We start from the raw sequence: 27,635 nt of genomic DNA on the forward strand, positions 1-27,635 counted from the left end.
CGCATGCGCAGTTCAGAGTAATTCCGACACTCATATAATAAGTGAATATAATTTTGGTATTTCTATAAACGTTTTATTGTATGCATGCAGGCCCATTAATAACGGTTTAAAAAATACAGACTAAACTGTATCAATACATTAATACAGTTTAAAGTTGGCTGACTGACTGATCAATGTTTGTACAGACAGCCAATCTCACAGTAGTCCGTTACATGATAGTTATATCTAATTCCAATTATTATTTTTTTTTAATGGCCGCACAGTACAACTATAAATCACTCATCCAGGGTACATTCCAAACCGTAAGATTCATGTTTTGTGTTCTTGTATTGAGCAAAAGATATCCCAAGGTTGGTTGCGGGCAGGGTCTTACTGTTATCACGGTATCTTTTTACCTTCCACAGTGGAAAATATACCGGCCAGACATGTTGACAAGGATCTAAAATAACCCTTTGTTCATTAGATTGTCTCTAATGGTCCAGATCCGGGGGGACTGGAGGTGTTTTCATTCATATGACCCTTTGACCTGCAGTACATCAGGCTACAGGTCCGAGTGTGACAGCGTAGGAGAGCATTCATTTCCATTGCTGGCCGTCGAGTTACTGCTGTGGTAAGTGCATTAAATAGCATCGTCTTTTGAATTGTCAACTGTCAATATTGTATCAGAGGCCCTTTATGATGCATATACTGATATTTATTTGTATCTGCACAGCGTAATTATGTATATTTGTATCTTTGTAGATGACAGATTGCCTGCTGGTTTGTTAGCTCGGCTTCGCCATCTGTGAGGTTATCTCCGGGGGTAAATTGATTAAATTGCTGCCTCTTTTGAATTGTCAACTCTCTATATTGTGGCGAGCAGCACGGGAAGGACGAGACGGGAGCCCAGGTTGAACCAATGATGCAGTTCCGTGCCCCATACACCGCACGACTACGGACTGCCTTTATTAACAACCACGAGCGTAACAGAAACACGGGACAGCTGACCAACACACACAACACTCTCACTAATGGTCCCGATCACACTACACATCACACAACAATGGAACAACACACAATTAACACACAACCAATAAAGACCCCAAACCCCACTTAACCTAACAATAGAATAAAATAACAAAACCCTTCTGTCAACTGAACCCCAATTCCCAGAATCCCCGCGGCTCCGGAACATGGCGCCCACACCCGTGGTCGCCACACAATTACATCAGAGGGCCTTTATGATGCATATAACTGATCTTTATTTGTATGTGCACAGCGGAATTATATATATATATATATATATATATATTTCAGTCATTGCCTGCTAGTTGGTCAGCTCGATTTCGCCAGCTGTGAAGGTATCACTGCACCAGAAGTTAAGTAGTGAATCTCTGACAACTTTTATTTAGTTAGTTATTGATGTAGGATTGCTAGGATCAATAAGGTTGATTAAAGACGGGTTTAATCGGCTGAACCTGACAGCGTTAGCTACGGTGTTGGAGTACTGTGTCTGATGCTATAGCTAGTAGAAATAAGGTTGCTTTTGTTTAATTAGATATAATACACGCACACCTGTTTACACATTTGTTGTTCCTGTTCCACATATGACTAACATTGTTTTATTTATTGATATCCCCTGGCTCTACTTTGCTGTTCTTGTTCACACTGACTGTATGTTTGCTTCGCTGTTCTTATTCATACTTGTTCCCACTTGATTTTGGTTTCACAAACCTCAGCCTGATATATGTGGAGAAGATTTTTTTCTAAACACTCAGCATCTCAAACACTGGGTCCAGCTTTACATGGTGCATCCTCCTTTGCAGCGTGCATATGTTAGGCAGTGGAATCTGCATTTGCTGGAGGGTTTTATAAGCAGTTGTCCATTTTATTTGTATTGCTTTTTTAATTGTCTCCTTTCCTCACCGTATTCCTCTCTTGTTAACACTTCTATATACAATATCCATCCCTGTTCCTTCACTTTGTTCTTGTTTTTGGAAGAAGTTGCCTGGAAACTAAATTCTAAATGGACTGTTGCTACTCTGCTTTCTCAATCGCTCTCTGACCACGGGTAAGTGAATCGGAATTACAAGAAAAATCAAGGAAATCCAATATTCCAGTTGCGCAAAAATAAACATCTTGAATCGTCTTTGATTTCAGAAGAGATGTAGTAAGGTAAAAGTTAAGGTTAAGCCACTAAAGTCAGTAGCCTAGTGCTACCCAGGCTAACACGATGGTGAAGCTTTCCCGCAAACTTAAAAACATATCTAGTAGCTTTCAGTTGTCACCCTACCACTCCAAATGTTAAACTGACATTTACAAATATGCAACAATAGTCGGAAAAGTACTTGGGTATGTTTTTTAATTTATATTTACCATTCAATATTGCAATCGCTGTCGTCAGTCCCATTGAAGAACGCGGCAGCGCGGCGTGTTCTGGAACTATACAGGCTTACATGAACCACGTGACATCCCTGCCGGCGAGATCAGAGTGTCGCAACTCTTCTCTCTATGGCCTCTGGTCCAGGTGAATCCCTCAGCTTGGATTCATTCCCCTCTCAGAGCCACGCTGAGCCTGGGATCCCAGCCAGTTTACACCTGGGCTTTGAATGGATTCGGCTGTTGCAATTCAATATAATCCTTTGCTCTCTGAGACAAAATCACTTTTTCCAGAGTAATCCATACAGGCTTTCTGAAACCTCGACCCCGCACCACATCCGTGCAGCTCAGCTTTTGTCTCTCGGGTAACATCATGTTGTGCTTCTATAAGGCACACTTTCCATTAGAAAGGCCTCGGGTACTCTGCGGTTGGAAATCGAGCGCTGCAGTGGTCCTCTTCCGCCGCTAGAGGGCGCCCCTCGTCCGTGTTGTGCTCAGTGGTCATGACGTTGACCTGGTCGTAAGTCTCCACAGGGGGGCGATAGTTCTCCATGGCCACGGAGATGGGTGAACTGGGGTTCTCAAATACGTTCTGCAAGTACATGGAAAAGAAAACAGTTGTTCATACATTGTAATAGAATAGGAAGATGCCCCATAACTAATCCCCATGGGGGACTCCATTTATACCATATGAACACGCTAGGAGTGGACTGCTGGAAACCAATTCCAGTGTGGTTGGTTATGGGCAGGGCAGAGGTGTAAGAAACTTGCATTAATGCATTTATCAATTAATTAAGTATTCTGAATCCACCTTTCAAGACCAAATATCAAAGCGTGATAAGACAGATTTCACAGCTTTAGATTGGAAATTAGTTTTTTCCTTTATTTGCCTATGTTCATATAAAATGTCTTCTTATTTAGTGGAATCTAGTGTTAGAAGTGTTTTCTTTAACCTCACACATGCAGAATTTCCTTTTTTATCCCTGTTTCCATTTGAAGATGAGAATGAGGAACCTAAAGTCAAGTAAAGACGTTAATAGTTTCCATTTATGTATCATCATACATTATCTTTAATAAACAATAACCAACTAGCCTACATACATTCTGAGGCAGTCAGGAGTGTGATTGATTTGTTGCAATTCAGACCAGAGGAGTCGAACATCAAACCAGCCACCCTGACATAGGGATATGATCCACAGCTAAATGTCATTTATTAAAAGGGATATTTAACCCATTTGTACCGGCTGCTGTGCGGCGCAACATTGTATCTAGTAGATACAATGTTGGTTCTCGACATTGTATCTAGTAGATACAATGTTGCTCCGCGCAGCCGGTACAAATGGGTTAATGGTAAACACGCATTGATGCTCAATCCGGTCTTAAAGGTAAACACGCACAGAGGCGTGATCCGGTCTGAATGGGTTAAAGGGTTGTTTTGAGTGACATTCCAGAATATTGATTGACACACACACACACCTTTTTGAAGTGCTGCGGCAGCGAGACGCTGGGACAGAGGAAGCTGGAGAGCCTCTTGCGGTAGAGAACTGCCACCACCACCACGCTCACCCCCATCACCATGAAAACAAACGTCAGCACCGCCTCCAGCCACGGAGTCCTTTCTCCTGTCAAGAACCAGAGAAGAAGAAGGCTCACTCAGTGGGGGGGGGGGGGGGGGGCACCCCCCCAATGTTTGTGACCCTACATTGACCCTCAGATGCAGGTTAAATGTAGGGTCAAATGTAAAGTTTGAAAAAGTTTAATGGGATGGTGAACCTCCTTTTATGACTTGTTTATGATCTTATTTGATCATCAATTTAAAACTTAATGTAATCTATGCCATTTTTTCACTATTACTAAAATGAGACCATCGTTTAGATTAACAGGGGTATGATGCTATGTTTGGGCCGTCTTTGAACCAGTTAGTGAACGTTCCAGTCTGCTCTGAGCGCTGGTGAGGTCGACATGCCCTTTAGTATACTCTTCTGTGTCTTGGCAAGGGGACACTGGCGGCCAGGTGTGTGTGGATGTGTCGATTGATTTATGTCCACGTCAGACGATGTAACACCAGTGTGTCTGGCCTTTCATATACAGCATCGCTCCATTCAGCGCCCCCCACAACGAGGGCACTACTAAAGTAATACAAGGTTGCCGTCTGTGGTAATATGGGGATAACACGGCCCCCTCCTTCCTAGAACTTTCATCCAAAATTCACTTTTATCTCACCGTGTTGGACTTCGAGCTGAAACAGTTGGTTAACCTACAACTTTAACTCCATCCCGCCAGCCTACCTAAATGTTACATCTCTTCTTGGTTTTCGTCAGTTTGTTTCCCTTTGGCAACACCAAAAACACTTAAAAGAAATAACATAATCTATAATAATATATCAAACTAAACCAAGTGATGAAGCATGAATGGCACCCCCTCCTAGCACCACGTTAGTACATAAAGAACAGCGGGGGGAGACCCTAGAGAGGTCTCAGGCGGACTCACGTTCAGCCGTCTTCTCACAGGTGACCCTGCTCTCCTGGCCGGCTCTGTGGTTGTTGTGCGTGCTGACGTGCACCTTCACACAGTAGCGGCTCAGGGGCTCCAGGTCACTCAGAACCACTGGGTTCTGCTGCACGATTAGACTCTGGGCCTGGGGAACAGGGGACAGACGGCTGTTAGAAACCTGGACGGACAGACGGCTCTGTTATAAACCTGGGGGACAGAGGGGACAGACGGCTCTGTAGTAATCAGTGTGCAGAGGTTAGACCAGCCGTCTCCACACGCAGTGGGGACATCTCCTGGATGGCAGCGGAGCCCCGTGGCCATTAACCACCACCACCACCACCCTGGGTCCTTGGTCACGAGGAGCCCAAAAGAAGCCACCTAGGTGGCATGTGGCATGGACCTTTGCTGCACCTACCTTGCCCTCCTTGCCCTCTTTCCAGTAGGTGATGTTGTAGCTGGCTTTGTTGTAGACTTCCCTCATCTTTGAGATACGGAAGACGGGGTCTCTGATGTTTATGGTCATGTGAACCCCGTGGGAGACCAGGGTGACGTTAGGGGGACCTATGGTGGCTGGGACCAGGGGAGGGCGAGACGGACGGCAATAAAAAATACTTAGAAATGGTGTTGATTTATTAACGTAAGCACCTCTTTATAAATCTTCTACTGTCTGTCTGAACCTCTAAATATTTTAACTGAGCACATCGGCATAAACGCTCCCTCACACCAACAGATTGACATTGTGTTCTGTGTGGAGGTCAGTAGCCATCACCTTACAGGTCATTGGTCCCTTTAGCTCTGGGTTTTAATACGATGTGGCTGTGGCCTGCAGCGTCGCGGAAGGGTGAGCAGCCAATCCCAAGGAGCTGCCCCACCCCTTTGATGCAACGATGAATACATACACAGAATAAAGGCAGATATTTCTATATTTTGAATATCGGCCAATATATAGACAGCAGTAATTTTTTACTCACTAATATCGGCAACGACCCCTTAAATCCAGTATCGGTCGGGCTCTAGATACATTTAAAATATCATAATCCCAATGAGTGTAGTCCCTTACGCTAGATGATGCCGCTGAATGGTAATCACAGTGCAGCAATGTTATTTTAGGGTAGAAGCCATTGATGTCAACAAATGATATTGACATATTACATACTGACAGCAGGAACATGAGTGAATAAACCAACAGCACCGCCTCCACCTACTGTTCATATCCAGGGTCAACGGCCCGCTCTCCACCCAGACGGAGCTCTCCTGGCCCCGCTGGGCCTTCACTCGGCCTCTGTACGTCCCGTACACGGTCAGGGAACTGGCTTCAGCGGTGAAGTCACAGGAGTGGGCACTGGTGTTCACACAACCAGGCCTGAAGTCGAACACCATCGAGCTGGAAATTAAACCAGCCGGATTAGCACAAGATCAGTTGTTGTTGTGGGTGAAAAGAGTGTGTGTGTGTGTGTGTGTGTGTGTGTGTGTGTGTGTGTGTGTGTGTGTGTGTGTGTGTGTGTGTGTGTGTGTGTGTGTGTGTGTGTGTGTGTGTGTGTTCCTCTCTACTAGAACAAAAGCTTGTCAGATCTACGTGACAGAAACCGGAACCAAATCTGAACCAACATGACGGTATCCACTGTACCCACACCCAGGAACATCCCTCCTCATGGACCGCCAAACGGAAGGATCTAAGTCCAACCCTTGTAGTCGCACTACTGTGGTCCCTCAGGGATCTGTCCTGGGTTCCATCCTCTCTGCACACAGGGCACTTGGATCTGTCATGGCCCTCCCTACCACAACTATGCAGATCCACAGTTTGAATCCCAGGTAGAAGCAAGCTTCTTAGAGTCACAGTAGCCTAGGTGGTCTTCAGGTGGTGGGTCGTCAGCCACGCGGTCCTCAGCGTGTCAGGCCAATGTGTGTAGGATGCTGCGACTCCCTTCTGGCCGGTGCCATTGCCTCTGCAGCTCATCCAGCAGACACAGGTCCAGCATCCGGCTGCTCTCCAACCTCCCCAAACTCTCATTTGCTACCCCACACCTCAACAACCTGGTAGCTTCTCCTCATGCCAGTCAGGTCACCGTTTCTTGCCTTCTATGCTGCAAAGGGCTACGGCCCACCCTATAGCCTCACCATGGACTGGGGTCTTGGGGAAACCACCAGGCTCCAGTCAGGGCAGGTCAAGCTGCTGAGTGGAGAGACCATACTCTACTCAGGACATCCAGATGCCTCTGCACCAAACACCGAGGGAGTAGCGTTCATGCTGTCCAAAGAAGCACAGAGGGCCCTTATCAGCTGAGAACCCATCAACTCACAGATCATCACCGCCAAATTCAAGACCAACCACAAGAAAATAAAACTCCAAGTGGTACAATGTTACACTCCCATCAACGCCACTGATGATGAAACCAAGGACCCATTCTACAACCAACTATTTACCATTATCCAGGCCAGGAAAGGGAAGGACATCATGATCTTGATGGGAGACATGAATGCAAAGATAGGGGGATAATACAATGGATTTGAGACAGTAATGGGACTATTGAAGGAGTATGGAGAGTGGCTTTGCAGCAGCTTGTGCAGAAAACAACCTGGTAATCAATGGGTCAGTATTCCAACACAAGAACATCCATAAAGCCAACTGGGTGTCTTCATGGATGAAAAATCTGATAGACCACGTCTGCATAAAACAGAATTTTAGACACTCTCTACTGGATTTCAGAGCCAGAAGAGGAACAGACGCAGGATCTGACCACCACCTCCTCGCAAAGATTCAGCTGAAGTTAAAATGCATGAAGCATAGGAAAGGAAGGCTCAATCAACACACAGCAATTTCAGGATATAGGTACATCAGAACTCTACAAAGTGGCACTACACAACCGGTACCAAGCTCTAGAAATAGAAACCCCAAGTAAAGTGAAGGAGATAAGGAAAAGTCTGAAAACCAAGTGGAAAGACACATGCGAAGAAGTAGTAGGGAGAAGGAAGACAGACAGCAAGCTATCCAGAGATACAGACAGCAAAGTGAGAGAGAGACAGAGAGTGAGAGAAGGAAGAAAAAAGAGGGAGCAAAGTGAAATAAAACCAGAGCAGCCAAGGCACAGAAAGAATATGCAGCAGCAAACAAGAAAGTGAAAAGAAGTGTAAGGAGAGAGAAGAATACATTTATTGAGGATTTTTTTCTGCCTGTTATTTTTTTTAACAGGCAGAAGAAGAAGCCGGAAAGAACAACCTGAAGGATCTATACCTTACTACAAGATAGCTCACAGGCAAATTCAGACATACACAGGCACACATTAAAAACTCACTGGGTGTTCTCCTCACAACCAAAGAAGACCAGGCGAAGAGATGGACTGAACACTTCAGAGAGCGTTCAGTCCATCGGTTTCCCGAAACCGTCATTCGTAACCTCTACTTTAAGTTCTACCTTAACATCTCGCGTGTTTCCCTAAACGTCCTTAGCTAGGAATCTCTTTCTTACATCGTTCGTTGGTAAGGTTGGTCTGAAGCGCTCGTAGAACCTCCTTAGCTCTACCGTAGTGATGTTTCAGCTCCTGACGCTAGTCACCGCCACTGTACAGTAACTTTTAGATATCCCTGTTGCGCATGGAGCTGCCACATTGGCAGTGTTTCACCAATATACAGTACAGTACATATGCGGTACAGCAGGCGAGGTCAGCTTGACTCGCCTCCCAATCATTTCAAAAACTCGCAACTTCAAAAAAAAAAGCCCGCACACAGGCAGGTAGCAAAAAGCAAAGCAGTCTCAGCAGAAACAGTATTATATAATAAGCTAAATAAACTATTCTAAATTTAGCTTTCATTTCAAAATGTCTATTTTCATAAATAATCAACAAGCCATTCACCCTTTTGAACGGCTGCGACAGACGTAATTAACGATGTGATTGCCTCAATCTCCTCTGCTGTTTCTATCCATATTTTTTGCATGACAGAACGCTGTCATGAAATGGAAAATTGATCTCTGAGCAATCGATTTCAGCAATCGATTTCACATGGACAGCGTCGTTTACGAACAACGTAAGCAGTGTTTCCTAAGAAGACTCCTAAGAGACCGTTCAGGAACCACGCCTATAGAGGTTAACAACTTTGATAAGTCTAAACGTAAGAGTCTTCGTGGCGCGCTAAGAGTGAACGTTATCCGGAAACCGTGCCCAGCTAAACAGGCAGCCTCTGCTACTGACAGCAGATATCCCAACAGCCCCAAACCTGTTGGAGATAAACTGCAACCCCCCCCCCACCAAAACAGAAATCAGAAAAGCCATTGAGGCCTTCAGAGGAGGGAAAGCAGAGGGACAGACGGGATTCCAGCAGAAGCTCTATAAAGCCGACATTGAAACCTCAACCAACATGCTCCATCACCTCATGAAAGCCATCTGGGAGGCCGAAAATGTCCCATCTGACTGGAAGGATGGCCACATCGTGAAAATCCCCATGAAAGGAGACCTCTGGGAGTCCAAAAACTACAGAGGAATAATGGTCCTTTCAACACCTCGGAAGGTGCTCAACTGCATCGAGAGGATCCAGAAGGGGGTTGATACCAAACTGAGGGAAAACCAGGCTGGCCTCAGGAAGAACAGATCCTGTGGAGGCCAGATTTCAGTCCATCGAATGGAACTCTTCTGTCTATGTGAACTTCATTGATTTTGAAAAAGCCTTTGACAGTGTGGATAGGGAAATGCTGTGGGAAGTGCTCATTAAGGGATCCCAGCAAAGATCATCAACATCATAAGGAGCACCTACAGAGGGATGGAATGTCAAGTCCTTCATGAAGGATGCAAATCATTTGCATTTGAGGTCCTGGGGGTGCCTGCTCTCACCCTTCCTTTTCCTCCTCTGCATAGACTGGGTGATGAAAGAAACAACCAACAATAGACGAACCGGCATACAGTGGAGCGTGACCGAGCAGCTAGAAGATCTAGGTTCCGCTGATGAACTGGCACTACTTGCTCACACACATCAACAGATTCAGAAAAAAAAACTCAGGGAAACTGGATAAAACGGCTGCTTTGCTTGAACTCAAAATAAACTCATCAAAAACTAAAGTAATGCATATCAACAGCAAGAATAACTCACCCATAATCATGGACGAAAACTCACTAGAGGATGTAAACAGCTTCACATACCTTGGTAGCATCATTTCAGTGGAAGATGACAGGGAGGACGATGTCCAAGCCAGGATGGGAAGAGCAAAGACAACATTCAACATACTACACAATATCTGGAAGGCAAAAAACACTCATGGTCAGGTCACTCATGACCAAACTGCAAACCTTCAACCCAAACTGGCTCAGAATCTTGGAGAATTACCACCACTATACGCAATAAGCTGCAGACCTTCCTCTGCCTCAGACTGGCCCACCACCATCTCTAATGCCAACCTGTGGGAACTCACCAAACAAGACCTAATAGAAAGAGCTCAGGGCCCAAGACCGAAGGTGTGAAAGAGCTTCGTCGATAGCCTATGGAAATTTAAAGGCCTAACTAACTAACATACTTGAACTTATACTTTAATCAATAATCTATACTACTATAAAATACCAGGGATTGCACACACTCAACCTCTAGTTGTAATTAAACACATAGCTTTAATGTGGTAACCCCGGCCGATAATGTAACAAATTTCTGAGCGCAAAATATAATCAACTAGAAAATGTATGCAAAGTGAGGTTAAAATATGTTTTAATAAAGACACATAGTTTAAGCACAGTTTGAGCATGGTGTGTGCTGTGTAACCTGCTCTCTCTCCACAGGCTGACCCGAGGCTGCCGTGTGACGCCGCGGACGCAACTTTCGGGTAGCCGGTTTGGTTTGTTTGGTTTGGTTAGCAGGACGCTTAGCGTCGACCTGCTATCTCGGTTTGTATCTCGGTTTGTATCTATTTTTCCGGTATTTATATCTGCGACCTGTTCTGCATACTCTGTATTGCAGTCGCTGTTTCCTCGTTGGAGCTCCGTCTGCGTCAACAACGGTAAGCATGGACTCTGGTTGCCCTTGTTCCGCCTTTCTCATGGATAAGATAGCTCTGTTAGAGGGACGTATCTCTCAGTTAGAGGATGAAAGGGTGAGCATAAAGAAAACAGATACTCCAGAAAGTATAGAGAAGAGACCCGCCAGGCGGACTTGTAGAGCTAACGCTATCGTTAGCAGTGACTCCGTCAAGGCAATCCTGTCGGCAGCACCACTTGCGAAGGCGGACAGCAGCCTGCCTCGCAAGTCTTTTTCGGGGGTAAAAACGCTAGTCAAAGGCAACTCTGTTACACGTAAAGTTAGGCTACACTCGCCAGCGAAAATTATTTGCCTACTCGGGGCCACGGCTCCCGACATTGAAGCTAATCTCAGGGTGCTGGCATGCAGTCAGACAACATACGGAGTTAAATTAGATGCACCAAACACCGACACTAGTTTCGACAACATTGTAGTTCATGTCGGCACCAACGATGCCAGGACGAGACAAACCGAGGTCACAAAAAGCAACATAGCTAGGCTTTGTGACTTCGCCATAAAGATGTGTCGGCATCGATTAATTCTCTCTGGCCCTCTACCCGATAAGGGTAATGATGAGCGTTATAGCAGATTATTGTCTCTAAATTGCTGGCTGGCACGATTTAGTTCGGAGCAGGGCTTTGGTTTCATTGATAACTGGCCCTCCTTGTGGGGTCGCCCTGGTGTGCTCATGAGAGACGGCCTACACCCTACTGGGTTAGGCGCCGCAATTATGTCAAAAAACATAGACAGATGTCTTATCCAGGCGTGACTCATCCACTCACAGCACGCTGGGTTGCAGGAGTTTGGCAAACCTGCTAGCAACATGATAGTTCACGTTGCAGAGTCTAGAACAGCAGGTGGGTTAGCTGAACCAGTTTATCAGGAAGATATATCTATTGCACCAATCTCTACAGAGCTGAGTGTTAACCAGACTCCCTCTGAAAATAACACTCTACCTATGTGTACGGTGGTGCGGCCTCGTGCTGTCTCGAGGTGTAAAACCCGCAGGCAAAGGCCGCGACCAGTATGTCGAAATCTCGCTATCTCACTGATCGCCTCAGAGCTTACATTTACATTTACATTTAGGGCATTTAGCAGACGCTTTTATCCAAAGCGACTTACAATAAGTGCATTTGTTACAATAAGTACATTTGTCATAAGAAGTGAAACAATATATCGCTGTCGGTACAGTAAAGATGTTCATTTACATTTTACATTTAGGGCATTTAGCAGACGCTTTTATCCAAAGCGACTTACAATAAGTGCATTTGTTACAATAAGTACTTTGTCATAAGAAGTGAAACAATATATCGCTGTCGGTACAGTAAAAACGTTCATAGAACCAAGTGCAAGTATTACAATCGCTAGGCTAACCCATTCCCCGTGTAAAGCAACGATAGCAGCTACTGTAGATGCTACACAATTAAGTACCTTCAATAAGTGAAATGTGCAAGTGCCAGGACGTACAACATTCAATGGTGGCTGTGCATTGGTTTCTATGCAGAGTCGAGGTGAACTCTGAACAGGTGAGTTTTGAGTCTTTTGCGGAAGCTGGTGAGCGACTCTGCGATCCTGACATCGGTAGGGAGTTCGTTCCACCACTGAGGTCCCAAAACAGAGAAAAGTTGTGACTTCGCTGATCGACCTTTGCTTGCTCTTAGCGATGGCGGTACCAGACGTCCAGCTGAGGTAGTTGAGTGGAGGGATAGAGCTGGGGTGTGTGGCTTTACTAATGCTTGGAGGTAGGCAGGGGCAGTTCCATCGACTGCCTTGAATGCCAGTACCATCATCTTGAATCTGATGCAAGCTATTACAGGGAGCCAGTGGAGGTCTCGGAAGAGGGGGGTTACATGTGAGAACTTTGGTAGGTTGAACACGAGGCGCGCTGCCGCATTCTGGATGCGCTGCAAGGGTTTAATCGCAGAGGCAGGGAGTCCAGCCAGGAGCGAGTTGCAGTAGTCGAGGCGGGAGATGACCAGTGATTGGACTAGAAGCTGAGCTGCTTCCCTTGTGACGAAGGGCCGGATCCTGCGGATGTTGTAAAGTGCAAATCTGCAGGATCGGGCCACCACAGTGATGTTTGCGGTACAGCATAACTGATCGTCCAACACTGCACCAAGGTTTTTGGCAGTTGGAGAAGGAGATACAGTGATGTTCTCAACAGTGACCAGTAAGTCCATGTGAGGGCAATCTTTCCCTGGTATTAGGAGGAGCTCAGTCTTGTTGAGGTTAAGCCTCAGGTGATTGGCAGTTGTCCAGATGCTAACTTCTGCCAGACATTCAGATATGCGTGTTGCAATCAGGGCTTTGTCAGATGAGGGAAAGGAGAGAAATAGCTGAGTGTCGTCAGCATAGCAGTGATAGGAACAGCCGTCGGATGTAATTACAGAGCCCAGAGATCTGGTGTAGAGGGAGAACAGAAGAGGCCCCAGTACAGAGCCTTGAGGGACACCTGTATCAAGCGTGCAAGGTTTGGACAAGGAGCCATTCCATGTTACCTGATAAGTGCGATTCATCAGGTAGGATGTGAACCAGGAAAGGGCAGATTTAGCTATGCCAAGTTCGGCGAGAGTGGCAAGGAGGATCTGGTGGTTCACAGTGTCAAATGCTGCAGACAGGTCAAGGAGAATGAGAACCGATGAGAGGGACGAGGCACTGGCCGCACGGAGGGACTCAGTCACCTCGAGGAGAGCCGTCTCAGTGGAGTGTGCTTTTTTGAAGCCTGACTGGTGAGGGTCAAGCAGGTTGTTAGATGAGAGATGAGGACAGTTGGTTAGCGACGGCACGTTCCAATGTTTTAGAGAGGAATGAAAGAAGAGATACCGGTCTGTAATTCTGGATGTCAGTGGTATCAAGGGTTGGTTTTTTGAGGCGAGGCTTTATTCTGGCAGTCTTGAAAGACGTTGGAACAATGCCAGAAGTGAGGGAGGAGTTAATAAGTGCGGTGAGAAATGGCAGGATGTCGTTTGACACAGCCTGGAGGAGGGAGGAAGGGATAGTGTCCAGGGGGCAGGTGGTGGCATGGTTAGATGTTATAATTCTTGACCTCGTCTGAGGTGAGAGGGATGAATTGGGTAAAGGCAGAGGTGGGGGTGGGGGGAGGGAGGATGGTGGCAGTGATAAAAGAGGAGCTAATGTCCTTTACTTTCCCGGTAAAGTAGGTAACAAAGTCATCAGAAGTGAGGCAGGAAGGAGGAGGAGGGGAGGGAGGGTTGAGGGAAGAGAACAAGGAAAACAGTTTCCTGGGGTTTGAGGCGGAGGAGTTAATTTTGGTCCGGTAGAAAAGAGCTGAGTGTTAACCGGACTTCCTCTGAAAATAATAAAATGGAAGCACTCAGAATAGGGTTCATGAATATAAGGTCGCTTTCATCTAAGGCGCTCTTGGTCCAGGATCTAATTGTTGATTATAAGATCGACATACTGGGCCTTTGTGAAACCTGGTTAAAACCAGATGAGTTTCTACACCTAAACGAAGCTACTCCCCCCAACTACGTTAGCGCCCAAGTATCTAGAGAAGTTAAGAAAGGTGGTGGAGTAGCCCTGATATCTAATCCTAAACTTAATTTAAAGCCAAAGAATAGATATATATTCAGATCCTTTGAGGTGCTTGCGTTCTGCTCCTCAGCTCCCCGACAAGCGAAACGAGTTCCAGACTCTTTCGTTTTAGCTGTAGTATACTGTCCCCCAGGACCGTATTCACTTTTTGTTGATGAGTTTTCTGATTTTGCAGCTGATCTGGCTACATATTCAGACAATATTTTGCTCATTGGGGATTTCAACATTCATGTGAATAACCCATCTGATGCCCTCGCAAGGGCTTTTCTGTCCATTACAGATACGCTTGGCTTCAAACAGCTCGTCCAGCACCCAACCCACACCGGTGGAAACACGCTGGACCTCGTTTTGACCTGCGGTGTAGACATCTCACAGCTAGTGGTCAGTCTCATAAGCCCTTTGAGACTGTAATGGTTATTAAGGGCTATACAAATAAAATTGAATTGAAGACGTAATGTAATGTCAAAAGGCTTAAATCAAGTGAAGAGGATTTCAACGAAAGTTCTAAAGTCTAAATGTAAAAAGTCTAAATGGTTCAAAAGTGTAAATGGAGGGAACAATGTAAACATGCACACCATTTAAGAAAATATAAATGGTTGGAAACAAATAAAGTGACAGCTAAATGAAAAGCTCAAAGCATTGCTAAAAATGCAGAATTGTAAAATGCATTCAACTGAAGAATCTGAAAGGTCAAATGTATTGCAGTGCACAGGGCACCTGGAAGCTGAGGTCAAAAACTGACTAATGCTGAACTACATTACCTGAAGAAGCAAAATGTTGAAATAAAAAAAGCTGGAAGCTAAACTGTAATACTGTCAAAGCTTTAAGATAGTAGCAGTAGTAATACTAGCTGTACTAGTAGTAGTAGTAAGTATCCCGCCATTTTTTAAACCAGCCTTAATTGTATGTACTCGCCTAATGCTCATTTTTCAAGCCTAACATTATTAAAAGTAGCCCAATTTGGCAGGAGAAATCGCCCAATCTGGCAACGCTACCTGAACGTCACAAAAAGTAGTCCAATTGAGCGAGAAAAACAGCCCAATCTGGCAACATTGCCTGCACGTCCTCACGCTCTAACCACAGCGTATCATCAATGAGACCAACTGACAACAAGCCTACATGCAACTTAAACTGTGATTTTGAAAAAAGTATAAAAGGTAATCGAAATTCAGTTATTGAAGATACAAGTGTGTTGATTTGTTAAACCTTTGAAGTAAGGTTAACGATAAAATATTGACCAAGTTACGAAGTCTGAAGTAGTAAGTGTCCCATTGACTTCCATTTTAAAAAATAGTATTTTAAAAGTAGAATATCTAAAATAGTATAAATTATTAAAACAATCTGAAAAGAAGCACGCGATTCCAAGCTATTCTGGACATTTTAAAATTGGAATGCTTTAAAATGTCGGAATCACACTTAAGGGTGATTCATGCTTTATATGCCGACATCAATGTCTTTTAGACATCATTAGAACTAACCAAGAATTAGTTTAGGGGGGTTGGCTTGAAAGGGGCGGGATATGACGTAAGAGGCGGTTCACAGGGAGTGGCCGGACGGGACCCTAGAATGTTCAACTAACTGTTTCCAGTAATAATAATAATAAAAATAATCTATAAAGGCATGCAGCTGTGAAGTCATGCATTATAATGTATTGTGTTATGTGTACTTTTAGGGTAATTAAAAGTTCACCACGAATGACTCTGAAAAGCAATGTCAACATTTAAATATTTTTTGGCAACAGGCTGATTGTCATTTTTGGTGCATCTCAATGACATGCAAATGAAGATGGAAACGTCATCAACATTCCCACTCAAGTTGTGTGAGAAATACAGACTTTCTACTCCTTATTCACATATAAGGTAATTTACATTTCCTACAGAGAAATACTACCTCATGGGTAGTATTATTCAGGAGATTTCCGGGTACAAATGTCAGGATATGTTGTTCACACATACGGCCCATCAGGAGAATAGCAGGAGAATATCAGGACTTACTTATGTGTGAAAACAGCTAGTGCGTGAGGTTTTGATTTGATTATGAAACGAGTCAATTTATGGGTTACAGGGGTAATTGTTCAATAGAAAGTGTAGTATACTATGCATGCAAATCAACTATTCTAACAATAACATAACTGTTATTCATAGGTCAAAGTGCATTGATTTTTTTTAATGCATGGCAACTACTATTGGTTAGTTGAAAATAATAATAACAAACAGCTTCTTCTGAAACTGAAAATTGTGTTCATTCACAGAAGCCCCTTAGTGAAATTGGACGTATTCACACCTGCCTTGTTTGGTTCGAACTAAACCAAAAAATCCCTGGTGCGGACCTTTTGGGCTGGTGTGAATACAAGCCATTGAACTCGGGAGAGGACCAAACAGCCGGTCCGAGACCCAGCCGGAGAGGTGGTCTCTGTTCGCTTCCAAACGAACCCAGGTGCGGTTCGCTTGAGATGTGAAAGCGACCACACCTCGTTCAGGTCCAGTTCTATAAATCATACGCCTCTTTGGACGTATCAGCCTCCCGTAGCCGCGCGTTATTGGAAATATTGTTTGATTAGCGGTGACTTGGATGCACATTGTCAGACAGTCATTGAAAATGAGTCGTGTCTCAACATGGAGTATAGAGGAGATGGAAGGTCTATTGGACATTTGGACAGACACCCACATAAAAAGTATGCTGGAAAACACAGGAAAATGCTGATGCATTTAACACATTCAGCACCAGGATGAGGGAGAAGGAGTTCGGCCGGTCCGCAGTAATATCCATGCTTGTTTACTTTTTGATTGTTTTCACTCCCCCCCCCCCCCCCCTTTTTACAGCTTAACCCCGCCCCAGACCTTTTTTCTCCAATGATTAATGGAACTTCGCACCGTGTGGGATTGGTTGACAAATTCTGGGACTGTTGCGAAAATTGCAACATTCCCAGACTATTTAGTTGCTTTTCGTGCATGTGCGTGCATGCTTTGTGTGTCTGCGAGGTGTAGGCTGATTGGCACATGCACACTTCACCAAGTGTGGAATAGCAACTTGTCCGACAGGCCTGCTGTTCTAAAAGTAAGATACCAGTAGTGGATGAGGTGCCATATCCCCCTATAAACCAATACGTTAAGCTATAACTCAGTAAACTCTTATTTGCTATGAATCTATACTTGAATGTGAGTTAGAAACTAGCCTATACTGTATTTGATTTAAGATTTATGAATGAAATGAATTATTGTATGTGTATTTTGGCTGATGGTGTGCATCTTTCCGTCCAATAGGGGTCTCTGAATAGCACATGTGCCTCTCCACAAGCGTCACATGACACCACAAGTCTTACATTCGATTTGACAGAAAACGGGAAGATGATGGTAGTTTCAGTTAGATAATGTCCGTCTGAGTCCACTCACTTGATCTCCGCCGTGTAGAACACACACACACGCACACACACACACACACACACACACGCACACGCACACGCACACACTCACTTGAACTCCGCCGTGTAGAGGACCTCTGGGTCTCGAGGCGGATCCCACCGCAGAACAAGGTCCATGTTCAACGAGGTCAAGCGGGCGTTCCTTGGTTCATCCAGGACACACAGAACCGCTGCAGAGGGAGTGGGTGGTTATTAACCTGTTGCTATGAAGAATATGAATCAGATTAGGCTAAACCAATTGCATTGTTGATTCCATGAACTAAGTTTCGTTTCTGCTCCACCACTCACTATGACCCGTGTTGCTTCTGTAAAGCTTCAACATCAAATAAATGGTAAATGGACCCTATTTATACAGCGCTATTCTAACCAGTGGCCACTCAAATCGCATTCACCCATTCATAACATTCACCCATTCACGGACACGGTGGAGTCAGCCAAACAGGGCGACAGCCAGCTCGTCGGGTGCAGTTAGGGTGAGGTTTCTTGCTCAGGGACAGGATTCGGGGATCGGTCCCCGGCTCCTGTCCTCGGCAGGAGCCGGGGACCGAACCAGCACACTTCCGGATGCAGGTAAAGCTACAGGTGAAGCTGCCCTCCTTTACTTTCGCTACACAACCACAGCATACGGACCCTCCTCTACTACTGTCATTGATTACTCTATCGAGGAACAATACATACCAGTTGAAGTTCAGATAATCAAAGATAAATCGATACCTTTTGTCGCACAACAAAGTGTTATCACAGTCAGGAATGTCCTCATTTTGTCCCGGGTCAGAGGACATCTGTCGTGTTGATATTCCCTTGTCTCCAGCGTGTGAGTGTGGGTGTGTGTTGGTGTGCGAGTTACACATCCAACGTTCGAAAAGCACCAACCAATCAGTGGTCCTTACATAAAGTGAGTGGTACCTGGCTCTCGGCTATCTACCAATTGGATGCCTTTCTAGCAGACAGAGGTCCCGCCCACTCTACTTATGGTCCTTTGGACGCTTGCAAGCAACTGTCGCGGAACTAGAGGCGGGGGCTCGCAGAAAACGAAACTGGGGATGAGTCGCTTCGAGGAACCGAGGCGAGCTGCAGCCACGTGTTTCATCTCACATATGTTATACATATTCATGACTCGAAGGCACTTAAAACCCCTCATGCTCAAGTCATTATATATCTGAAACTAAACATAGGGCTTTAGGATAAGTTGAATGGAAACCTTGATTTAACTTCTAGCATCAAAGCGTTTATGTCCGGTAAACAAACACAGAACGTAATTGGTCTAGATTAGAAGATGTGTTTTATTGATTTATAGTGGCTAAAAGCTTAATAGTAAACGGAACAGTTAAACAAATGTTGAAAGAGTTAATTAATGAAAAAGATTGTGGCAAAATGTTTTGCCGCAAATAGAAATGTTGTTATTTCAACTCCCTGGATGGCAATAGGGGTTGGGGGCTTCCTGCTCCGTCGGCAGACCACCACCAGCTCTGTAGTCGTGCCGATGTTAAGCTGGAGGTGGTACTCCTTGGACAATCTGACGAAGCCCTCCGACACGTCCACCCTGGCCTCACTGATGCAGCCAACGATAAAGGAGTTATCTGAGAACTTCTGAAGGTGGCACGTTCCAGAGTCGAAGCTGGAGTCGGAGGTGTAAAGTACTGTTCCTTGGGCCACCATGTCCAGGCCACCCTGTCGTGGTCTACCCGCAACGCTGAAAGCTTCTTCACAAGCAGGAGAGAATGGATGGTGTTGACCGCACTGGAGAAGTCAAAGAACATGAGCCTCATTGTGTTCACTGGCCTCTCCAAGTGTAAGTAAGCCCTCTGCAGCAGGTAGATGATGGTGTTGTCCACGCTTGTTACATTTCTGCTCTACTTGAACACTGGTTCTTCAGCCACGCATCACCAGATCGTTGTTTCACGCCGAACAGTTAGCACCTCGTCCCCGGCTCTTCCTAGTGGTTTGATTGCTTAGCCCTTGTGTTCTGTAGCTCGCCCTAACGATCACCTCCCTGTCAACAGTGTTGCTGAGCCCTCGCCTGTACGACTACCCTCCTGTTGCTGAGCCCTCGCCTGTCTACCTCCTGCTGGATTCCCTTCTGCTCTCATCCTATCTAAATTCAACCTCTGGTATTTCAACATCCGTTGTCTGCTCTTAGGCTCCTCCCGTTCAATCATAATGAAGCTGAGTTGGGCCTGGTGCACAAACTGCAGTGGGTCCATGGAGTCGCACACCTGGGGCCTAAGGTGCTGCAGAGCCAGTCTCCCGAAGGTCTTCATAATGTGCGAGCTCAGCACAACTGGCCTGTAGTCATTGAGAGGGCTGGGACGTGCTATCTTAGGCACCGGCTTTCATGAGACACATCGTTTGTGTAGATAGCATGACGGATGCCAAAATATCATTTAAGCATTGTTGCTAGCAATTTGCTTCTACCTGGAGTAAACTGCATTTATACCACGGTCTGGGGGAATGCTCGATTCTGATTGGCTGCAGGATGTGCATTAACTCCTGATATACGGACACCTGCTAAGTAGTTCCAGTCAAATTGTCTGTTCAGCCTCCAAAACGAGAGCTGGCTAGGGTGACCAGATGTCCCGCTTTGTGCGGGACAGTCCCGCATTTCCATGACTTTGAACGCGTCCCGCAAATTGAGACGTTGTCCCGCATTGCTATTGACAGTCAGACTCGATTTTTTTTTTTTTTTTTGGAAATGCGTGATTTATCATCTAGCATTTATCAAATAGCTGCGTGCGGAGACAGCAGGGCTGTCATCCGGGAGCGGGCGGGGTGTTTGATCATGTCAATGAAACTTGGTCTCGGACGCAGGTTAAGAGCACGCCCACCACCAAGAAGCAATGCAACGGCGATCCTAGTCAATCGCCTAGGGCGGAAAATGCGTTGAAGGCGCCCTCTGGTGGCGGCCTTAATTAATTATGAAATATAACTAAATAAGCGAAATAAAACACGTTTATCAAATATGTTTCTAAATAGAACGGACAAGGGGGGAACGGGGGATTATCTGTTATTGCGGACTGAAACCCCCACTGAAGGTCCCAGGTCGCCTCCTCTCTCCCCAACTTTGTCCCGCATTGTCCCGCACAAACGTAGTCTTTGTCCCACTTCTGGTGAATTGGGATCTGGTCACCCTAGAGCTGGCCAATTGTGAAAAATGCATTAAATTGTAATCAGAAAGTGGGTTTATTTGCTATACACCCTATAGTATCTGTAGTATAAAGGCTGGGACGAATTTCAAATTATAAATATGTACACTTTATGTTGAAAGTATACACCGCCGTGATTCCCATTGAAACGAATGGCGCGGTGATTCGGTCTTTGCCTCCGCAAAGTATTGTAATGACCACAGGCGAGGTAGTGAGCGAAGTAAGTCCATAGGAGCTTTATTAGATTCCTCAAAAGGACAGACAGGCGCAGCTCAACCGGAACACTCAACAACCGGAAACCCCCGGGACCCCCCTCTCAGAAGGCCCGCCCCTTCCTCCCAAACCCTGTGACGCTACATTACCCCCCCTTCACAAAGTTCCTCGCCCCGAGGAATCACAGAAAAAACAGCCCCCAGAATAAACGTAACTTCTCTTTAACATGACGTGCTTCAACCCCACCCCCCCACATAACAACAGGCACAACGCTGAACAAAATTACTAAACTCATCCTACAGATAGCAAACAAAGTCTTTTAAGTGCCCTGGTGGCCCCCTGGGCCGTCGAGAACCCCCTCCCCGGGCCTCGGGTACAAAGGGAACAGGGTCTTCAGCACCTGGGAGGGGGCGGGGGGGCGGGGGGCAAAGGGTATCGGATCCAGGGGAGGGCCGGTTATCCCCGCCAGCTGGGGTAAAGGCGTCCGACCGAGGCCCCGCCGGTGTCGCCGGGGGGGTGGGCTTTGAGGCGGCAGGGCAGCAGCGAGGGGCAACGGGACCCCCCTGGGCCAGTGGGGAGGCACCCCCTTGGTACGGAGCCAGTCTGTCTCTGTGTAGTGCCACCCTTCTTCCTTTAGCTTCCTCGACAGGGGCCCACCCAAGGACTGTCCAGTTTAGGGCATCTCCCCTTCTTCCTTTGGGGATTGAACACCCAAACTAGCTCTCCCGCCTGGAAATGCCGGCCTTTGCTTTTTATGTCGTAGTTCCTTTTCTGCCTCACCCCTGCCCTCTGCTGTTGCTCCTGGGCAAATAGGTGGGCCGACTCCAGGCGATCTTGGAGTCTCCTGGCACACTCAGGGCCAGGGGAACAGTCTGGGGCATCCGGCGGACGACCGAACTCCGCCGGGGTACGAAGCTCCCTTCCCAGCATGAGAAGGGAAGGCGTGCATGACGTAGACTCCTGCACGGCGGTGCGGCAAGCCATGAGAACCAGAGGAAGGTGGTTATCCCAGTCTCTCTGGTGCTGGGAGGTGAGGATGGCCAGCTGTTGGCCCATGGTGCGGTGGAAGCGCTCCACCAGTCCATCACTCTGCGGCCTCTGGGGAGTGGTGCGGGTCTTATGGATGCCCAGGCGCTCACACATAGCGGAGAACACCCGGGACTCAAAATTTCTCCCCTGGTCGCTATGCAATGTCTCTGGCACCCCAAAACGGCTGAACATGCCTTCCAACAGGGCGTCGGCCACGGTCTCAGCTTCTTGATCGGGGATGGCATAGGCTTCGGGCCACTTGGAGAAGTAGTCGATGGCAGTGAGAACGAAGCGGTTGCCACGGTCCGAGCGGGGCAGCGGCCCCACCACATCCACCGCCACCCTCTCCATAGGCGCGCCCACCAGAAACTGCTGAAGGGGAGCATGTGAGCGCCCGGTGGGGCCCTTCCGTGCGGTGCAGGGGTCACACCGACGGCAAAAGTCCTCGACATCCCTCCGGGACCGGCCCCAGTAAAAACCCTGGCGTAGGCGTCGGAGTGTCTTAGCAACCCCAAAGTGCCCCGACCCTGCGGCTCCATGCATGGCCTCGAGCACAGCCCCCTGTAGGCCCTTGGGAACCACAACCTGCCACCTTTCTTCGCCCGTGGCCGGCTCCTTCCAGGCCTGCTGCAGCACGCCCCGGCAGAGGCGCAGAGCCCCGAACTTGGTCCACAGTCCCTTGACATCTCTGGAGAGGGCGGCCACCTCCTCCCACGGTGGTTTTCGCTGCACCTCCACCCACTGCAACACCGGCTGAAGGTCGGTATCCTGCTCCTGCTGCTTTCTCCAATCGCCTCCATCTATGGTCTCCAACCCTCGGCAGATGACCTCCAACTGCTGCACCGTGGCGCATCCCTCCTCCTCTGCCCGCAGCTCTCTCTCGCGGGCCTCCTTCCTCTCGGCAGCGCAGGGCCGCCGAGAGAGTGCGTCCGCGTTGGTGTGTCGGGCTCCAGCCCGGTGTTCCACTCGGAAGACGTAGGCCTGGAGTTCCTCCAACCACCTGGCCACCTGCCGTTCCGGCTCTTTGAAGGTCATGAGCCACTGGAGAGCAGAGTGGTCAGTCCTCACTGTAAAAGGCAGGCCGCAGAGGTAGTACCTGAAGTGACGGATGGAGAGCACTACGGCCAAGAGCTCTCTGCGGGTAACGCAGTAACGCCGCTCCGCCTTGTTAAAGGCCCGGCTAAAGTACGCCACCACTCTCTCTCCATCGGGCCCCACTTGGGAGAGCACCCCTGCCACCCCGACGCCACTAGCATCGGTGTCCAGCATGAACGGCAGCGAGGGGTCAGCTGGGGCCAGCACGGGGGACTCGCTCAGGGCACGCTGAAGGCTGGTGAACGCCCCCTGGCACTGCTCAGTCCACAGGAAAACACTGTCCTTTTGTAGCAGCCTGTAAAGAGGAGCAGCCAAGCATGAAAAACCCCGCACAAACTTCCGGTAATAGGAAGCCAGGCCCAGGAAGCTCTTGAGCTGCCTCTGATTAGCCGGGGTGGGCCAGTCTGCAACCGCCTGCACTTTCGCTTCCATTGTGCGGATGCCCTCCCCCCCCACTGTGTGCCCCAAGAACTGTACCTCTCTGCGCATGAAGTGACACTTATCTGGATGCAGCTTCAGGCCCGCTGCACGGATCCGTTCCAGCACCCGGCGCAGGGACTCGAGGGCGGAGTCAAAGGCACTGCCATGCGCCAAGATATCGTCCAGGTATACCAGGCACTGTTGGCGGGGGATGCCTGACAAAACCCGGTCCATCAGGCGGGCGAATGTGGCTGGAGCGTTACACAGTCCAAAACTAAGGACTTGGAACTGCCACAAACCCCGGCCTGTGCAGAACGCTGTCTTGGGTCTTGCTTCTGGGGAGAGAGGCACCTGGTAGTACCCACTGCGAAGGTCCAAGGCAGAGAACCAGGACGATCCCGAGACTAAGTCCAGGGACTCGTCGATGCGCGGCAGCGGGTACGAATCTTTTTTGGTCACCCCATTCACTGGCCTGTAGTCCGGGCAGAGCCGCCAGGTGCCGTTCTTTTTGGGGACCATGACGACAGCGGACGCCCAAGGACTGTCACAAGGCTCAATTACGCCTGCCTGCAGCATGTCCTCCACCGCTTGGTCACACGCCTCCTGACGTGCCAAAGGGAGACGACGCGGCCGACACTTGATAGGCCTGGCCTCCCCAGTGTCGATCTCGTGTAGCACCAAGGGAGTCCGGCCCACGTCATCCTCCCCCATAGCAAAACTGTCCTGGCACTCCAGCAGCAACTGCCACAACCGCTCCTGCTGCTGGTCGTCCAGCCCCTCCCGGTTCTTTAGCCATATCTCCCTCACGGTCGGCGGCGACGCCCCCCCCTTCAGTCGTCGTGACTGGGCCTGGGCTGCTTGGGGCACATAAGTCCTGGGAAAGGTTACGGACGCCACGGGTAGGGGATCGCTGACTTCGGGCTCTACTGCACACACTGCCGCCGAGATGGACCCCACGGGCGGCCCCGAACCTGAGCCAATGGGCAACAAAGCGATCACAGGCCCCCCTCGGAAGCTCACCGTGCCCCCGTCCAGATCGAGTCGGCAACCTGTGGCCTTCAAAAAGTCACAGCCCAGAATACATGGGTCCTGCACCGCTGCTACCCACACTGGGTGACGTACGTCCTTTCCCCCCACAGTCAATGTAAGTAACCCCGTACCTTTCATCGGGGCCAGCCCCCCTGTGGCCGTGCGCAGCTGCACGTCAGTGGGCTCCAACCGAATCCACTCCGGGCACACGTCTGGTCTGAGCACCGTCACTGATGAACCGGTATCCACCAGGGCCGAACACGGCACCCCCTCCACGGCCACAGGAACATAGCATGAATCCCCGTGACCGAGTCGACCCACCACCATCGCCGTCCTTGAAGCTTCGATGACGTCTGCTTCTGGGGGAAGTGGGTCTTGGCTCCCCCGCCTTTGCTGACGTGGCCCCTCCGTTTCTGGAACAGCTGGGGCGGGGGGAGCGGGGGAAGAACTGTTTAAGGTCCGCACATCCCCCCCTGTGCGGGCCCTGTGGCGTTTCCCGGACCCGCGCGTGTGGGGCAATCTCTGACCAAATGTCCGGGTTGGCCACAGCCCCAACAGGCTCTTTGGTCGGGACGCTGTCGAATGCGTGACGGCTGCAGTGATACGGCCCTTATCAGTTCCGTAATTTCTGTCACCCACGCTGGCTTTTCCTCCGCCACCGGGCCCCGGGCTGCTCCCCCTGCCGGATAACTCCCTCTCGGGCCCCCCTCAGTGACCGCGCCCCACACGATTTCCCTCTCCACGGCCATCTCCAAAGCCGACTGAAGAGAAATTGGGTGCTGTAATTGCACTTGAACCCGCAGCTCCAGAGGAAGGAGGGCTCTGATGAACTGGTCCCGTGCCGACTCCCTCTGCACGCTGGGGGGCATGTGTGCATATGCCCTACGTGTCAGGCTCTCAATGTCATTAGCCAACACCCTCAGCGACTCCCCCGGCTTCCTGCAGCGGTTAACAAGCTCATTACGAAGGAGCTCCGGCTTCACACATTGTCCAAACCGCCTCTGCAAGGCCCCCACTAAAGCTCCGTAATCCCGTCTCTCCCCCGGTGAAAGCAGCAGCAGGCACGACAACGCGTCGTCTGTGAGGCACAAAGCCAGCTGCAATGCTTTAGCCTCTACTGTCCATCCCCCAGCGTCAGCCAGCAGTTCAAATTGAGCATGAAACGCCTCCCAGTCAGACCTACCGGAGTACTTAGGCGTCTTAACTGAAACGGCGGCAACTGGGACATGGGGGTGGCAACTGGAACATGGGCGCCGCCATGTCTGTTTACCTCCCGAGCCGCGTGCTCCCGCTCCGGGCGCGCGGGAAGAGAAGACAACCCTGCGTCGGCCGCCAGCTTCCTTGCAGCTTCTCTCAACCCCTCTCTGGCCTCTTGGGAAGCTCTGCGAAACTCCCCATATGCGTCCTCTGTCCATCCGAACGCACCAGTCTCCTGCTCCACCTCCTCCTCTTTCACTTTCGGAAAAGACATGACCGACGCGAACTAACCGACACACTGAAACTAACGCTGTAGCCCGACCGCGACGTAAATCCAAAGCAGCCCTCCGCTTGGACGCACAACTCTCCACCCACTCCCGTCGTTTGTTCACTTCTGACACCAATGTAATGACCACAGGCGAGGTAGTGAGCGAAGTAAGTCCATAGGAGCTTTATTAGATTCCTCAAAAGGACAGACAGGCGCAGCTCAACCGGAACACTCAACAACCGGAAACCCCCGGGACCCCCCTCTCAGAAGGCCCGCCCCTTCCTCCCAAACCCTGTGACGCTACAGTATGTTTGATCCTGCTCCCCTTGTGGCTATGTGCGGATATTGCAGCTTATGTGCTTATTTGCGTCACACTCCCGGTACGCTAACTAAGTTGTTGATGCTTCCATTTATGTGTAGAGGGACCCTAATCATGCTACTGCAGGGGTTTGGTGTTATTTTGAGCAATATCAGTGGTTAAAAAGTGCAGATATAGAAGCGTTTGCGGTGCCCCTAACAAATAACACGGAAGCCAAACATTGCGCCGTGCAAACCCTATAATCGATTTTCAATGAAAAAAGTATCTGGAGGGCTTATTTGATCGGTATACATGCAGTGGCGGAGCCAGAATCATTTTATAGGGGTGGCCAGACTGGGACCAAAATTCACATTGTGGTGGCCACATAAATCAGAAACATGATTGTTTTCATTAAGCATCTAAAGTCGGCTTTACCTGATAGTAGTAGGCCTTTTCATACGACTGACATGGCTACCAGGCAGCGGAAAAAACTGTACTAGTTTATTCTCACTATTCTAGTAGTCCCAGTCCCCAATCTCATTTTACTAAATTGATGCAGTTAACTTAAAACATACCCATCTAGAGAAAATAAGTCCATTATTTTAGTGTCTCATTTCTCCTAGGACAAAATCACTGTGAGTCAAAGAGTCAAAAATAAATGAATTGATGTATTTATTTACCATCTCTTAACATAATAAATTACACACTGACTTATGATAATGATCAATCTAGAACCTATGCAAGTTGTATTCTTCGGTTAAATTGGCCAAAGTGATTAACAAAGTCATCCAGGTTAAGTGATTTCACTCTTCGAGACTCAACACTTAGATCTCCCAAATTGCTCAATCTATTGTCATCCATCCTTGCTCTCAAGAATGATTTGATCAGTTTAAGTGCAGAGAAGCTTCTTTCACACGTAGCAGTGCTAACGGGAATGGTGACTGCAATTTTTACACAACCTAAAAAGCTCATGGAAAACTTCACAGCATGGCTCAAGGAATTTTGTCACATCTAATATACTCAAGGGATTTTCCAAGCCTGCTTGGATTTCTCGATCCAATATCCGCCTGAACTGGTGTAATTCATGACGGATATCATCTGTATTGCAGTCATAAATTTCTGCAA

At 48.2% G+C, this 27,635-nt stretch overlaps 1 protein-coding gene across 1 annotated transcript; it reads right to left on the minus strand.

Annotated features, from left to right (window-relative positions):
- Positions 1–981: 981 nt before the first annotated feature.
- On the minus strand, positions 982–18,662 carry LOC307091446 (interleukin-10 receptor subunit beta-like). The gene is made up of 7 exons (XM_079758425.1): positions 18,533–18,662; positions 17,871–17,988; positions 6,057–6,235; positions 5,267–5,421; positions 4,849–4,996; positions 3,835–3,980; positions 982–2,950 (listed from the first exon to the last, which is right to left on the minus strand). The coding sequence occupies exons 1-7, from the start codon at positions 18,576–18,578 to the stop codon at positions 2,762–2,764; spliced, it is 981 nt and encodes a 326-aa protein (XP_079614551.1). The 5' UTR covers positions 18,579–18,662; the 3' UTR covers positions 982–2,761.
- Between the last annotated feature and the right edge of the window lie 8,973 nt (positions 18,663–27,635).

Source organism: Pollachius pollachius (genome assembly GCF_949987615.1).
Source record: "Pollachius pollachius genome assembly, chromosome: 20".
NCBI lineage: Eukaryota > Metazoa > Chordata > Actinopteri > Gadiformes > Gadidae > Pollachius > Pollachius pollachius.